This window comes from Sinohyriopsis cumingii, chromosome 5 (assembly GCF_028554795.1).
Source record: "Sinohyriopsis cumingii isolate HCF-2022 chromosome 5, ASM2855479v2, whole genome shotgun sequence".
Classification (NCBI taxonomy): Eukaryota; Metazoa; Mollusca; class Bivalvia; order Unionida; family Unionidae; genus Sinohyriopsis; species Sinohyriopsis cumingii.
The window spans coordinates 113,752,780-113,770,427 of record NC_142965.1 but is presented as its reverse complement, the minus strand read 5'-3'; the positions used below and the strand labels follow the sequence as shown (position 1 = coordinate 113,770,427).

Genomic DNA, 17,648 nt, shown 5'->3' with positions numbered 1-17,648 from the left:
AAAGTATATACAAAAGAAACGACATATAATCCGTCTATAATCCGTGTCTGAATTAGACATGCAACTACTAGCAGTAACCATTGGTTTTAATGGCAGTAATACTTTACTTGTTGTTATTGCATTGCTTAGTGTTTTTCCGGTGCCAGCTCTTTGTCAAAGAACATTATTCCCTACACCAATTATTATTGGAGGTCAAGAATTAAAAGCATCATGATCCAGTGTGTTACCATAGTCTGCTTCCAGCAAAGTTGAATAGCTTCCTTCTTTTCTTGGAATTCGTATATTTATCCACATTTTTTGGGTGCTGAAACTTAATAAATTGAGTCATCTGTATGCATGTATACTATCAATCATACCCTTTTTTATGTTGTATTTGTTAATGTATACCCAGTCATTTACTTTTATGTACTGTATTTACTGTATATATTGGGACATCATATATGTTGGGACACCATAAATAAATAATTTTTAAAGTAATTATTTTGTGCACTGTTTTGGGACTGGTCATTTTTTCAAGTGATAAGTTGTTGTGGGACACTCTTTGAATCATTTGAAAATTGCATGCCAGAAAATGCGCTCAAAATTAAATTTTATTAAAAGAAAATATTAAAGTGTGTACTCAAGAGAAAACACTTTAATCCACTCTAGCATCTTCTCATCAACCCAACCCTTCTCCTGCACACATAAGATCCTTACTTTCGGTGCATGAATATTTTGCAGCTAACTCATGCCATGAAACATTCTCATTGAAGACAACACATCTGAAGCGTAAACTGCAGGGGCTAAAGTAAGATTTTTAAAATCTGTGCCAGTCATGCAAATTCTCACACTTGTAACCCCCTTCTTATTGACAGTCCATCCAGGAATGAGATCAGTGTACACTAGAACTTCATCCATGTTAATGTTCATATTGTTGGCGAAATCATCTTATCTTCTGGCCTTCACTGATTCATCAAATGATTTTATTTTTGTTTTCTCCCACAATCAAAATCTTCTGGAAAGTGCTGGGTCATTGATGTCAGTGCACAAAGACCTAGCCCATGTTGCTTTAAAAACTGTTCCATTGTTTCAGTCTATTTTCAAAATTTCCTATGAATATCAGTAAAAAGGAACCAAAGTTGGCTTCCTTATGTTGGCCTACATGGTATTTTTAAAAAAAAAATCAGCATGCTTAAAAGCATCCAAAGTTATCTTCTGAGGTCAGCTTGCTTTGTAATAAAATAACTTTTGTGTTTGATATCCTATTGGTAAGTTCAAACAATGAGTTTATTGCATCTCTGCCAGTTGTGTTTATTCACCACCCAAGCTTCTGTTTGCTTGCCATCATAATTGATACAAATGGGTATTAATGTTTACAGGGTAAATAGTATCTACAGCAATAACTTGTTTTAATAATACTTTTTATAACCCATGCTAGTGAAAAGATTGTCATTTGCTCTCACAGTGAATGCATTTTCAAATAATGATTTTTTTTTTTATAGATGTCATATTATTAGCCTGGACATAATCCAATCTTGGTTATTTTGCACCTTACACCGCATCATGTGTGAATAGCAGGTGCCTCCCCAGAAGGGAGTTGGGTTGATATAGTCCAGCCTTGCCTCAAGAATGAAGACAGGAGGATGAACTGTCAATTTTGTGGATGCAGATGAGCTTCTGGAAGAACCAAACCTGGTTCTTTTCATCAGCTGGTTTGCCTATTCATCTGACCCTATTGGCCAAGTTATGGGGAGGAAGATATGTGGACTTTTAATAGGGTGGCAAATGTGGTTTACCACCTACTTCCACCCAGTCTGTCAAAATACTTCTGGATATTCAGAGGTAAGATAGTCTCTGTTTGGATAGGCTGTTCCAGGGCACAGCCAAACATGGACCAACTGCGTGATGATAAGGGAGCTCATTTGGAAACTTTCCAAAGACCTAGAATGAGCCCAACAGTGAAGGGGTTGTCTTTCCTTGCTTCTTTGCTTTGACCCCTTGTCTCAGCAGGGTCCATTTAGCCACAAGGTCCATTAAGCCCCTCACCATGGATTTGGGTGCCTTCCAGATGGAGATTTCTGCACGGACATGGGGCCATCTCCCTGTCAAGGCCCTTGAGGCCTTAGAACTGAAAATGCTGATGCTATTCACTGTAGCCTTGCATGCCAGATTTTTTGTGACTGCCTCCTTCAATCTTTTTGAAAGAGCAATCTTATCTTCAGCAGCCTTACAATGACTGTTGGAGGCCATCAACAAGACAATGAAAAACATGCTTTTGATATCTATATCACTCTCTGCAGAGTTCCATGACCTCCAGTGGTATGCACCCTTTGAGATGTCAAAGGTTTTGGTGGATCACATCAAAAGCCTTGCATAGGCTGCCCCTCATGATGTAGGGATACTTATCTTCACATCCCCATCTTCCCAGCCTTCAGGAAATGTCTTAGTGGAGGTGGGGATGCACACAACGTCTTTCAGTTATGGGCTCTTCCTTGTGGTCAAGCTTCTGCTTCCAGAGCCTTCACCAGGATGATGGGTGTAAAAGCAGCTCTATGTGGGCCCTTAGGGGTCCTTAAGTTCTCAGTGGGCTCCACTATTGGGTTAGACCCACATCTTTCCATATTGATCAGGTACTTCAAGCTCCAGAGATCAGTGTCTCATGTTTTAGTGCTGAGCTGGAATCTCTTGTGTCTTCTATGGTTGCTTTCTAAATCTCCTTATGAACATTCAAGTTGAGTTTCATTTGAGAACCTTACCTATAAACAGTCTTAGTCCTCTCCAGAACATCAGGAAGGAGTAGTGAAAATCATGTTTTATTTCTTAAAAAGGGTTTTATGTTTCATTGGTAACTATAATTCTGTTTCTTTTCTTTTCCAACCAGGGCTTTTGGCCAAGAATTAGCTACCTTTGGTATCTCTCAAGCTTACTAATATTCCCAGTCTCAATGTTGAGGTTGATCAGCATATAACATTGTGTTTTGGTAGGTCAGGGTCCGTGTTGTTTGCAGTTGGACCCAACTGATTTCTATGTACAGTATATATTCAATGTACTAGTAGTAGCAATATTGATATTTTTCCCACATACCAGAAACTAACTTTTCCTTAACATAATAACAATAGTTTTATCAACATCAAATGAGGATGTAAGTAAGTAGTTAACTCAAGGTAATAACGATGAAAATATCAGATGACTGTATCTTCTTAAACACATTAGAAACGTATCAGATTCATCTATATCGCTATATATGATTACAAAATTTCTATTGGTCTCTTCAGTTTTTGTCTTTCTAAACAATAAACATGTATCAAACTTCTGGCCCCCAAAAAACCCAAAAGATATTCTGTCAGATGTGTTTTTAAGGTATCAGACTGGGATCATGTTTTTTTTTTTTTTTTCTGGACATCAAATTACAACTGGAGAAGGAATTAATGTCCATGGACTGTGGTTAAACATGAGGAAAATATATAGCAATACAATAATAGCAGCAAGTACTTTTACCACAAAAATATGGAAGGGGTGGGGGGATATCTACTGAAATACAATGATTAGTGATAGAAAATAGTTGAATTTGAATTTTTGGAAGAGAATTGTCTAAAAAAAAGTTTTTCTGATATTTGTTATTTTGGAACTGCTTATCGACTTGAAAATTAATTGTAAGTAAACTTTGTAAAATATTTCAATATAATATATTGATTCAGAACATATTCCATTTCATACAGGGTATAACCAGAGAAGAAATAGTGTTGTATTATAGACTTATGAGATTGTTGAACCAAAGCTCAAACTCAAATTCAGTTTGTTTAAAATATAGATAGTATAATCCTCAGATCAGCTAGATGGTGTCTTAAAGTTGGGAGAAGTTCTAAATAACAAGTTGAATCAACGAGTTTTGGTTGAAGAGATCTAAATTTGAATAAATTTACCCTTTGTGATATACTACTGTAATTTATAGATGTCACGGTTTATGCCACAATAAAACTCTTATAATTGTAATCATTTCTAATTTTATTAATTTGTTATTGTTATTTTGTTTTTTTTAAAGATATTTCCTGCCAGCTTTAAAGTCAGTTTAAGCATATGAATTCTTGTTGAGGCATCAGCTAGGTGGTTACTTATAGAACAGGGAATTCTCCATCTGCAATGTAATAGCTATGTCAGTATCAAACAGAATATTCTACCAATGGAATTTGATCTAAGGTTTTGAACATTCCACAGTATGGTCTTAATCTTTTATCAAAATTGATATGTTTTCTGAGTAGAAGTTCAGTATTCAAAGCAAAGGATGTGTTGTTTTGTTTGACATATGAATGACTTTTGGATTTAATGCTTTCATGAGTTCATTTTGACTTGTGAATCGTTATTGTCATACACGTGAGTAACCAATTTTCATGTCTTTAAATCTATTTTTATGTTGATTAACAGGTTAGGTTACCTACATGGACTACTTACAAATGAAATTAAGACTGTCGTTAATGGTTATAGTAGTGGGGCTCCAATAGTGCAAGACATCAACACTAACAGTTATGATGGGGGTGTAGCGAATCCCCCAAGCACCCCACATCATAACTATCAAGGTCGGCATCTTACATTGTAGGACTGTGAATCCAATTGTTATAATGTTAGTCTCTTTGAACCCCCTCTTCCCAGTCATTATATCCATGTACCTAGAGTTTTAAATTCATTTGTAATGAGTTGCAGTGAAAGTGCTGTAGCCCCAATTTTCTTGGAAGATTGTGAGTTTCTCTGCCAGCCATTTTCAAATCTAGTCAAAAAAGATTTATTTATGTTTTAAAAAAAACAGTAAAGATGTGATATTTGATTCTGTCAAGTTAATTTATTCAGTTTTCTAAACAAAATATACAAGCACCATTTTCATTTCATTTTAAAGGCATACAGTGCGTATTCCTTCCAGTTCATTGTTGACATTAGTTACTTTCCACGTGACTCTATATAAGTTAGTGAAAAGTAGTTTTCCATACAGTTTATACATAACTAACCACAGCTGGTTCTGATCACATGATTATGTTCTGACCAGTTTAAATCTGACATTCATTTATCAACTGATGCAGCTGCAATTATGAATACATAACCAAATAATCCAGTTCTACATGTATGGTTTTGTATGTGTATGTGTGTGTGTGGATAGATGTATTGATGGTGTGTGTGTGTGTGTGTGTGTTTGTGTGTGAATGAATGTGATAAGAAAAATGGTTTATGGTAGCAAATGTGCACAAAGAAATTTATGTAATGTGTAGTATCCTTTGATAGCACATTTCAGCTGTACTTAATTTTTATCTAAATATCAAGTGGAAACTGAAAAGTAGATTTAAAAGGAAAATGTGTATGACTGCTTTAAAAGTAGAAAATGTTGATGTATACTTCAAACTGGTCGAAATAATGTTTTCTGCAGGTGAGAATATACAAGATTTTTGTTTTGCTTGTTGCTTAAGCTGATATACTATATTTTAGTGTGGTTACTGCTGTTAGTTTTTGTAAACATTTGCATGGAAAAGTGTGGATCCAAATTTGCTAGACTGCATTATGCAATGGCAGAAGTGGCATAGCAACTGCTCACACAACTTGGGCAAAGCGAGATGGTAGATGGGGTGGCACATAGTCCTATGTTGGGGCCACAATTCCCTTAAGACAATATCTTTTCATTGAGAGGAGGGGCAGAATTTCTTGCTACTCTCCTGGATTGGAGATCTAGCATCGAGATCATAAAACACTTGAACTTGCAATTTACAATCAGTCATTTCAAAACAATATTACTAAAGAAAAGTCTCCAGTAGATGGATGATTGCAGAACTTGAGTTCAAATTTAAGCCTGAGAGCTTTATGCTCTCCAGGCCTGAAACTTAAAAAGTTCAGAGATTGAGTCTGAGATTGAGTTCTTACTATTAGCCAGTCAGAAATGACCTTTCAAAAGTAACAGCATCTATGATTGTTTGAAACAAAATATCAACTTCAGGCTCAAAATAGCTATGATATCCAAGCCTGCATGTATGCTGCTTGTGACTGTGCATGCATTATCATCGAATGATACATTATGTTACAGCAAGCAGGTCTTGGAATACACTATTTTAGAATTTGGCTGTGACTCAGACAGATAAATATAGTAATACTTTAACTGGTCTTATCTTGCAGGTTTACTTCCTAAGGGTGAGAAAAAATTGAAGCTTGATGCTAAATTAACATCATTCTCAACATCCGAGCCAGATTTGTTTTCCCAAGATGAAGGTAATTCTATTATACTGTAATATATATGAGATTACAAGTCACTGTTGTAGAAATGTTCTTCTCCCATGATCCCATGGTCTTCAGAGATAATATAGGAGTTGTATGATGTGAATTACTTCACTGCATATGTGTTAAATTAGTGTGATTTGTTAAATTTTTTGTGGTATCATGTTTCTTTGTTTTGCCCCGGAAAATGACATTTTCATTGGTACTATAATTCCTGAATTGGAAAAAGGTTCTATTGTTCCAAAAGAGGAATCATTATTGGGTTTTTAAGTTTGGATTTGCTGTCATCAGATTAATTTTTGGCGATTAGGAAGATCATGCAAGATGCACTGGAAGAATTTCACAGAGAGATCAACAGATGAAGAACACTGGATTAATTTCAATATGCAGGAGGACAAGCATGAGCATGGAGTTGGATTTATGGTACATTGTGTATATTGAGGACATTGTGAGTGCAATCATGGGTTGTCGACCGGTGTCAATCAGTGTGGTTACAATCCACTTGAAGGCATTTCCCTTTAACATCACCATCATAGAGGTTTATCCCCTGACACCTAAACATGATGACGAGGGAGCGGTTGAGTTCTGCAACCAGCTGCAAAATCTTTTTGACCAGATACCCCAAAAATATATTGTAGTTATTCAAGGAGACTGGAATGCCAGGGTAAGAGAATATGCAAAGACAAACTGGTGAGAAGACTGTGGTCCATGCTCTAATGAAGAAACCAGTGAGAGAAGACTCAAGCTCCTGAACTTTGCCACCTACAATAACTTAGTGCTAAGGAACACCCTTGGTCCCCACAAACTATCAAGAAGATGGACTTGGCACAGTCCAGATGAGAACACCACAACCAGATTGACTACATCATGGTGAGGAAGTGCTTTGAGTCTAGTGTTAACATGGTGATAGAACATGTTGCTTCCCAGAAGCTGACATAGCAAACGGTTATGACATGCTGATGATGACTGTCAAACTTTGCTGAGGACGACCGAGAAACCAAGACAAGTAAGGATCAGGTTTGAACATAAAGATTCTTGCAATGCACAGGCATTTAAAGCATTAATAGATGCCACAAAATTTACACAATTCACAATTCTAGGTGCTGAAGAAATAAACCCTGACTCATTGATCACCAACTTCAACACAGCAGTATTGCCAGCTAGATCCTTGCCCATCATTGTAGGATAAAAAAGGTCTGGGTCACAGCATATATCATAAAAATAGAGGGAGATTAACAACAGGATTGAGAAGAGCTTAAATAAGGTGAAGGAAATCTGGATAGAGGACCATTTTAAGTCAAGAAAAGCCTGAACCAGAATAAATGTAAAAAGACGTACTAATTGGTGAAAGATCTGACAGTAGAGAAACAGGGAGATCTATCCTGTTCTGGGACAAGGCTGGTAAGAGTTTCACAGAAGATTAAGAGATTCTTAATAAATGGACAGAATATTGTTCAGATCTTTGCAACCAGAAGACTTCTGGACACAAAGTTGTACCGAACTTCCCACTGATCATAACATAGGTTGACCAGCCAATCTTCAGGAAAGAAGTAGAGGCTGCAGTAAAGGCACTAAAGAAAGGGGAGTCAGATGGGATAGACAATATACCAGCAGAACTTGTTCAAGCAGGAGTAACCTTTATGATAGCTGTCCTCTCGACAGTCTGCAGCAAAATCTGGCAAAAATGACCCACCCCATAGACCCACTCTGTGATCATCACTTTTCCTTATAAATGGAATCTGCAGCTGTGCCAGAACTACTGAACAATCAACATCATCAGTCACCCAAACAAGGTTGTGCTTAAGATCATCGTGGAAAGGATCATGTCTGATACCTTGGAAAACCACGAGGGCAGTGTCAGCTCTGGAAGCAGAACAATCACCAACCTTTGCTTTGGCGATGATGTCATTAATTTAGCAGGAGATGAAGAAGAAAAGGAAATCTTAGTAAAATGTCTCAACCAAGCATCACTAAGGTATGTGATGGAGATCAGTGCTAAAAAGACCAAACTAATGACAAATGACTCAAGTGGCAAAAGGAAATAAGCGTGAATGGTCAGAAGCTGTGCAGTGACAAGCTTCAAGTATCTAGGTGCTATAACCTCTGATGAAGGTTCAAAAACTGAGGTTCTTAACAGGATTGTTCAGACAAGTGTTCTGGCTTGACTGAAGCCTATTTGGAAGGACAGCAACATTACACTTGGGTCCAGGATCAAGCTTATGAGCTCCTTATGTCCATATTCCTATATGTATGAGAGACATACACCCTGACAGCAGTACTAGAGAAGAATCCATGCTTGAGAGATGAGATGCTATCAAAAAATCTTTAAAATCACCTATTTAGACCACATCTCAAATTAGGTGGTGCACATTGGAATCCAAATTGCAAGTTAACCATATGAAGATCGGTCCACTACCATAAACAAATGCAAACGAAGATGGTATGGTCACATTTCATGCTGACCTGGCCTGTCAAAGACAGTCCTACAGGGCACAGTGAGAGGGGAGAGAAAACAAGTCGGACAGAAGAAGAGACTGGAAGATAACATCGAAGAGTGGACAGGCATGGACTTTGCAAATTCCCAAAGAGCATGTAGAACAAGGCAAAATGAAGAGAAATTGTTGTAAAGTCATCAGTGGCACTACTGTAACCAGCCAGGTTATGTGAGAAATTCAAAATAAAAGAAAGATCTGATTGTCATTATAAAGTGTCCAAGACTGTTCCATTATGGAGTGTCCAAGACTGTCCCATTATGGGGTGTCCAAGATTGTCCCATTATGGGGTGTCCAAGACGGTCATCTTGTTCATGTTTCAGTCCAAACTGGAGTTTCATTACTACTTATACAGTTGCCATATTTGCGTGGGCAAATTTGTGTCTTCTTCAGACAACAGATGTGACGTATTTTTCTGTCTTCAGTAAGCTCCAAATTATTCTGTAGAAACTCAGTTGATGAATTGAATGATTAAATTTTGTGCACTTTTTATATCATTGTTGTGTTTTTCTTTTAAAATTGATAGGTGGTTACAAACTGACCGGAGTGTAGGTGAATTGTATACTCCTTGTGAATAGATGGTTATATCGTCATGAGCTTTTTGCTAACAGATATTTGTATGATGCCTAGTTTTTCATAAATGAATATGATTGGTATCAAATATGGCCACCACAGCAGCTATCTTTAAAACCTTAGTATCACTACTCCTGAGCAGTAGGCCATATTGTTTTCACTAAACGATTTATTATGATGTCTAGCTGGGCTGAAAGGAACATTTTTGACCCTTGTTTATACAGTATGGCGACCACTTCTTCAGCTTTGCAGATGGTTGTATAGAGGCTGGTGTGTTTTTTAAAGACTTATATTTAGCTAATATTAAGTCAAATTGTTTTAGTAAAAAAAAACATTTATTCTTTTGAAGGTTCTTTATTGGAGGAAATTTCAAAAGAGTTGGCTGAGGGAGTTGACTCTTCCTCTGAGGAAAATAAAGATGATGATAGCATGAGTCTTGGTGGTCTCCCTTGGACCTTCAGTCCCATCTTCAGGTTGTTATCTCCCTTACCTGCCACTCCAGAATGTTTCACTCCGGTAAGCTATACTTCATTATATAGTATCATTGTCAGTTGCGTTTCTTGTACAGTGAAATATGCTTTTGTAAAGGGCACCTGTTTCTGCATCTTGTTTATTATTAGGTGCCAAAAAAATGAAGTATTTTTATGCACATATTTCTAGAGGGACCTTGAGAGACTACCTCATTAAACATCACCTGCCTTTACAAGACAAAATTTCGCAGTTTCATTTCTGTTCCTTATTCTGTAATTATACAGTTTTTTGTATAGTGTTTTCTACTTTATTCCAAGTCTTCAAGTCTTATTATGCCTACCCCAAAAGGTGGGAGGTTTATTGGTTTTGTGCTGTCCATCTGCCATCTCTCAATCCATGTCGTCTTTCCATCCATTTGTCCATCATTTTTGTTGTTGTAAACAAGACAGATCAAAAACTGTTAATGCCATTTCAGTCCAAATTTGATACTTGATACTTTGATTTTCTGAACTGCTTTAGCAAGGTGATGTATGGTATTCACTTTTCTGCCAGCAACATCATCAAAATCATCACAATCATCAACCATATTAATGTTTTGCATTAACAGTTTAAATTTGATATATCTTCTACATTGGTGTCTGAAATCAGTTGAAACTGTATGTTAATATTTCTATATTTCTTATGTTCATATGCAGATAAGCTAGGAGTTTCAGTTTGGGAGGTCACACCTGTTTAAACCTAAAACTTGCTGCATCATGGTGGACGTTATTAATATTTTTGAGTGTCATATCTTTTTTACGTATGATAACATACTATGTATCATATCTTTTTTACATATGATAACATACTATGTATCATATCTTTTTTACATATGATAACATACTATGTATCATATCTTTTTTACATATGATAACATACTATGTATCATATCTTTTTTACATATGATAACATACTATGTATCATATCTTTTTTACTTATGATAACATACTATGTATCATATCTTTTTTACATATGATAACATGCTATGTATCATATCTTGTTTACATATGATAACATACTATGCATCATATCTTTTTTACATATGATAACATACTATGAATCAGAATTTTATATATCGATATACTAGGTGTTCTGTCTTGCCTGTCTCAATTGCTTAAACCAGAAGCTTGTTTGCATTATGATGCACAATGTTTTGTCTGAAAGTTTTTGAAAATCACAAATGGTCTACTTTTGTTGCTGTATTAAATAGAAAATTTGGTATAATATTACAGTCGATCTAAAGTTTATATGCTGATATGCTAGGAATCTCTTTCTTGCTTGTTCAAGAAGAAAGCGAAAACAGTCTGATGTTTCATGTTAAAATATTTGAAAGTAACATATCTTTGGCATCAGTTGTTGTATTCAAACTGAAACTTTGGGGTAACTAGATCTAGTTTATATACTGGTATGCAGATAGTTTCAGTCTTGTATAATTTACTTGACCATTATAGTCACAGTGTTTAAGTTTTCTGTGAAAGATATGAAAGTCAGTCGTGAATGTTCTACTGACAAGCATATCAGTGCAGGTGAAACTCCAGTTTCTGCAGAACATTTGTTTCCATAAGTTTGAGCTATTTGGACTTGGACATCATTTTGAACAGCTTTGTTAGCACATTTAAGCAAAAATCACTTTTTAAGGTAGATAACTTGTATTTGTAATAACAGATGAAGGGCATAAGCTCAATTTCAGTGGAAGAGGGGACAATTTCAGTCATGGCATTGGATTTCTTGTCCACAAGGACATTGTGAACAGCATTATGGGTTGCTGCCCAGTCTCAAGCAGGCTCTTTACCATCCACCTGAGAGCAACTTCCTTCATCATCACAATCATACATGTCTATGCACCCATATCTATGTGATGACGAACTTTAGAATTTTTATGACCAACTGTAAGATGTCATTGACAACTCACCCAAGAAGGACATTCTGTTTGTACAAGGAGACAGGAATGCATAGGTGGGAGTTGATTCACAGACAAACTGTTAAAGCATCTGTGGACCCTTCTGCAATGCAGAAACGAATGAAAGAGGAATTAGGTTCCTGGAGTTTGCCACCTACAACAACATTGTGATAGCCCTCAGAAAGCATGTAGAAGATTGCCCTGGCCCAGTCCAGATGGACAACATCACAACAAAATTTACTACGACTTGGTGAAAATACAATTCTGCACAGGACTGAATATCACCAGAACACAAAGTTTTCCAGGAGCAGATATTGGAAGTGACCATGATTTATTAATGACAGAAAATGATCAAAAAGCCTAACCAGCCAAGAATCAGATTTGACCTTGAAAAATTTAACGATCCAAAAGTCACAGAAGTCTTCCAAGCCTTGATAGGTGGTAAATTGGCAACTTTGATAACCCTGGCAGCCAAGACACTGACCTAGAGTCCTTAACAACCACATTTAACACAGCGGTGACTAGCACATCTAGCAAGATCATTAGCAAATATCATCAAACAAAGAAACTTGGGTCACAACAGATGGCCTTGAAGTATGTGACAGAAGAAGACTATTGAAAAAGGAAAACAGTTATCATAAAGGAGCTAGAAAATACAGAGAGATAAACAACATGATAAGGAAAAACATGAAAAAGCAAAGGAATCCTGGATAGAAAGATAATGCTGCAAAATTGAAGACAGTCTGAGTTGTTGTTGTTGTGGGGTTTAACGTCATTTTTCAGCACGCGATAGGCTATGCATGGCGGCCAGTATTAGTGGTGGAGGAAGAACCTGGGAAAACCCCGGGAAGAACCACCTACCCAGGAGAAGTTACTGGCAAGCTTTCTCACATTGGCCAAATCCTAGACTCGAACCCATGCATACAGAAGTGAGATGGCAGTAATCCATAACGGAGAGCACTTTAGACCACTTGGCCATTTGGTGCCCCTGACAGTCTGAGAAGAAATGAAAGCAAAATGGCCTATTAGCTGGTGAAAGATCTTACAACCCATAAACAAAGAAAAAGTACAACCATCGAATACAATGCAGGATAATGCCTCACAGAAAATCACGATATCATCAAGTGATGGAAAGAGATCCAGCAGTACTAAATTGCCCTCAGGCAGAAGAAATTGATGACAAACCCATTTTTTGTGAGGAAGTAGAAATTGCAGTTAGGTCACTAAAGAAAGGAAAGTCAGCTGGCATTGACAACATACAAGCAGGGCTCATTCAAGCAGGAGGAAAAGAGATAGTCACAGTCCTAACAATAATCTGCAACAAGATATGGCAGACAGGAGAATGGCCCACCACATGGACTCAGTACTTGATCTTCGGGTTCCCCAAGAAAGGAAACCTACAACTATGCCAAAACTACAGAACCATCAGTCTGATCAGTCACCTGAGCAAAGTCATGTTGAAAATAAATCTCAACAGATTAAAGCCTCAAGCAGAGAAAATTATTGCTGAAGAGCAGGCAGGCTTCCAAGCATGAAGGAGCACCACAGAACAAATCTTCATCTCAGACTCCTTTGTGAGAAATACCTTCAGCATCAGCAGGATCTATACCATGTCTTTATAGATTTCGAAAAGGACTCTGATAGGGTATGGCATGCTGTCTTATGGGCAACTACAATGAAGTATAACATCAGCACAAACCTGGTGCAGGTTGTTGAGCACCTCTATGACAAAGCCACCAGTGCTGTCCTCATTAATGGCAGCAGAGGAGATTGGTTTCGAACAACAGTTGGAGTCAGACAGGGATGTATACTGTCACCTACACTTCAACATTTTGCTGGAAAGGATCATGGTATACTGTCACCTACACTCTTAAACATTTTCCCGGAAAGGATCATGGAGGATGCCTTGCATGACCACAAGGGCACTGTCAGCATCGGAGGTAGAACAATCACCAACCTTCGCTTTGCAGATGATATTGATGGTTTAGCAGGGGATGAAAAAGAACTGGCTGACTTGGTTGAGCACCCCAACACAACCTCCACAGCATACAGTATGGAGATTAGTGCTGAAAAAACCAAACTGATGACAAACAACACCAATGGCATCAGTGCAGAAATAAAGATTGGTGGACAGAAGCTGAAAGAGTCACAAGTTTCAAGTACATGGTATCAATTATCACAGATGAGGGCTTTAATCCAGAACAACTTTGCAGGATTGCCTAGACAAGAGCAGCAATAACAAGGTTGAGACCAATATGGAAAGATATCAACATTACTTTTGGTTCCAAAATAAGGCTGATGTGCTTATCCATATCCATCTTTCTGTATGCTTGTAAAACATGAATGCTCACATCAGATCTACAAAGAAGGATTTAAGCCTTCAAAATGAGATGCTACTGCAAGATCTTGGGCATCTCATACACTGACCATGTAACCAACAAAGAAGTCTACAGCAGGAGACAATGAGCCATTGGATCCTAGGAAGACCTCCTGACCACTGTAAAAAAGCACAAACTGAAGTGGTATGGTCATGTCTCAAGATCATCTGGGCTAGCAAAACAATCTTGCAAGGCACAGTGCGAGGGTGCAGAAGAAGAGGCAGACAGAAAAAGAGGTGGGAAGACAACATTAAGGAGTGGACAGGCATGGCATTTGGAGATTCCCAAAGGGCAGTAGAGAACAGGGAAAGATGGAGAGAATTGGTTGTAAAGTCAACTGTGGTGCCTCAATGACCTCTTGGGTTAAGGGATTGATGATGATGATGATGATGGTTATGGTGATGATGAACTTGTATTTGATAGACCTATCTGCATTATTATGTGATGGCAATTTTAGCAGTATTGTCATTTGATGCATATTTCAAAAGTTTGGCATTTAGACCAGAAACCTTATTAGCACAATTGGGCAAAACTACTTGAAGTAGGAAAATAGATTTTTGGTGGACATTTTTGTATTTTCATGTGTATATCTTAATACACATTTTTGAGTGTTTGAGCTTAGACATTTTTCACAAAATTCTTGTTAGCACAGTTGAGCAAGAAACACTTGAGGTATACATTAAGGCTGGTATGGATGTCTGTGGACATAGATGACTTGATTACATTTTCATGTCATATTGACAGTACTTTTTGGGGCATAGATATTTTGGTCATCAGTATTTTACAGAACAAATGTCTTTTTTTTGTCAAAGATTTTATCCTCCATACCTCCTTTCATGACAAACATTAAATTTCTATTCTAAATATGAACCTTTCTGTAAACTCTGGAAATTTGAAATAACTCTTTAAATTTTAAGAGAGGAAGACTTAATGCTGAACCTTAAAAATCAGGGACCTTCTGTACCATTCTTGGTACAAACTCTGTAACATTAATAGACTGATATGTTTGCTGCCAAAACAAAATCTATGTAGCTCTCAAACATTTCACAGATTCTGTATTGACAACTAGTGGTACAGTGGCATCATGGACAAAGTGATTTTATTGTTGGAGGCAAATTGCTCATAGTCTTATCTGCAATAAATAATTTTCATAGCAAGACAAATTAGGTAGTCTGTTCATTGTCTTCCTTTCTGGTCAGAAGCTGTTGTACATAATTTACATAATTTTTTCTTTTTGTGTTTGTTAATGACTTTTGTTTGCTTGCATCCTTGAATTGCCTTCAAACATTACAAAGGTTTGCTAAATATTGTTGAATTAAAGACCCCTTTTGGTCTACAGGGCACATTGCAAGGTCATAAAAGTTTTCTAAATCTCTCTGTTAGGTGTCAGTTAGATTGAATAACCTTCCCTTAATATAGGGATTTGTGCTAAATCCCATGAATACTTTACTTGCTACTTCTGCAATCCCCATACATGTGATCTCGAAGTTTCAACCTTAAAGCAGGTTGGAGGCATGTTCTCAGAAGGAAGGTATACTCCAGTTATAATTTCTAAATTTTCTTTCTTCCTTTGAAGACAAAGTTCTGTCTGTTTAGCACCATCCTTTTGCCATACTTATATACTTAGGCACCCTTGATATGTAACTGCATGGGCTGCTATTACATTCTCTCACATTGCTGTAGCTTTATTTAAATATGTGCAGGTTTGGGGTTTATTATTTAAAAAAACTCACAAAATAAAGCTGTATAATTTGTATACGTAATTACAGGTAAGTTTTCAATACTAATCTAGCCTTCACTGTTACATGCATGATTCTTTACTGATTTACCTGTATAGGGTGTCATTGGTCTTTCCTAAAGGTAACATTGTCATACAAATTGGTATTATAGCATCCACTTTGTAAGATCAATAGTGACACTTGATTGCAGTATTATATGCAGGTATTGTGTGTGTTACAGAATAAAAATTATGTTGCTGTATAGTTCTGCTTTAGTTGAATACAGGTAAGCTTCTGTACTGTTTAGTCTTTGAGTCCATTTGATAGCCACTGTATTGATGTTTCATTGATTTCACTTATATAGGCAGTCAGTTGGCCTTTCCTACAGGTTACTTTATCACAATTGATGTTTTAGCGTCCACTTTGTAGGTATTTATAGCAACAATCCAATATTGTATCTGTTTTGCCTGCAGGTAATTGTCATAGTATATAGCTCCGCACATACACTTTCTGAGTTCATAAAGTAGGATGCATGCTATGCTGCACCTGTATCTATTGTCTACTCTATTTTTGTTTTACACATTTAGACCAGGACAAGACCGAGTGTAAGTCTGGTAACATAGGAAACACAGGACTGACAACGACTATTCATGCGTTGCTTGCTCAGGCTGACGATCTACCAGTACATATCAGGATATCATATTGTGGACCAAAATAAATGGGATGCAGTGCTGGGGGTACTAAAGGGGAATGTGCAAAAGCATACTTTCAGCGATGAAGATATACTCGGTATCCACACTGACGTCATGGTGTAGAATGGTTTGCTTTTTGACATATTGCACTCTATATGGTTATCAACCATGAAGCAATCCAGTTTATCAGTCAACAACAGCCGCAACTTCTCCCTCACTACCACTTCATAATAACCTCTCTTGGCAGAACCAGTAGGCCATTTACTGCTTGGGCTAAACACCCAATTGCCTTTATCACCTACCATTGAGTTAGATCAAAACTAACCACCTCAGTTACTGTCTTGCACTTAAGATGTATGGACCAGCTATGTGAATAAAAAAAAAACATACCCTGCCCCATCTTAATGAACTGGACAACATTATGCAAATTGTAATGGCTGTTATGTCATGACCTGACTGTACCATATGAATCTGATCATAATAGGTCAATATCACAGTCAATCATCCATTGTCAGTTGTCAGATGAACAATCTTAATGAAGTTTGCTGAGCCCATGTTATGCAAGCACTCCTGAATCAGTCTAACCTGCATAATGCCACAGGGCACTCACAGCAAATGATGCCTATCTTAATGCCTCAGTACCCAAGGGAGGTTACTTCACTTTGTTATTGTCCCTTTCTCACTCAGTGGAGACCTTTACTTAGTGACCGTTTAGAAGTTACTCACCATCACACTTAACTATACATTGTAAGACTAGATGGAAGGCCTTTATTGTCTACATAGGAATGAGATTGAGATTAAAGCAAACCTGTTCAGATATTATCTCACATATCAGCTGTATGGTTTTGTGGATAGAAATCCTCCAACCCATCTTGACACAAGTAATAGCATAATTTCATGAAAGATAACATGGCACTGTTCCATCAAAACCAAACTCAGCATTATGTTTCAGATCACAACAGGTTTTTACTATAGTCGTACCGTTTAAACCAAAAGACAGAAAGTTATGTTTGCCTACTCCACCACAAGGCACTTTCATGGATCAGCCACAGGCAACTCAATACACCCAGTGCCCAGTTTAATGTCCCAGCACACACATATATGGTTTCACTGCATTTTCAGACCTTTGGCACTCAAAGGGAACACTTGCTAACTGATCA

General features: G+C 37.2%; 1 protein-coding gene across 2 annotated transcripts in view; it reads left to right on the top strand.

The window, feature by feature from the left end:
* LOC149800010 (uncharacterized) overlaps positions 1 to 17,648 on the top strand; it is a 137,838-nt gene that overhangs the window by 72,839 nt on the left and 47,351 nt on the right. For both annotated transcript variants that reach the window (XM_089959537.1, XM_089959538.1), the window contains exons 12-13: positions 6,127 to 6,219; positions 9,640 to 9,806. In XM_089959537.1, coding sequence (XP_089815663.1) covers positions 6,127 to 6,219; positions 9,640 to 9,806 — 260 coding nt within the window. The remainder of the gene's footprint in view (positions 1 to 6,126; positions 6,220 to 9,639; positions 9,807 to 17,648) is intronic.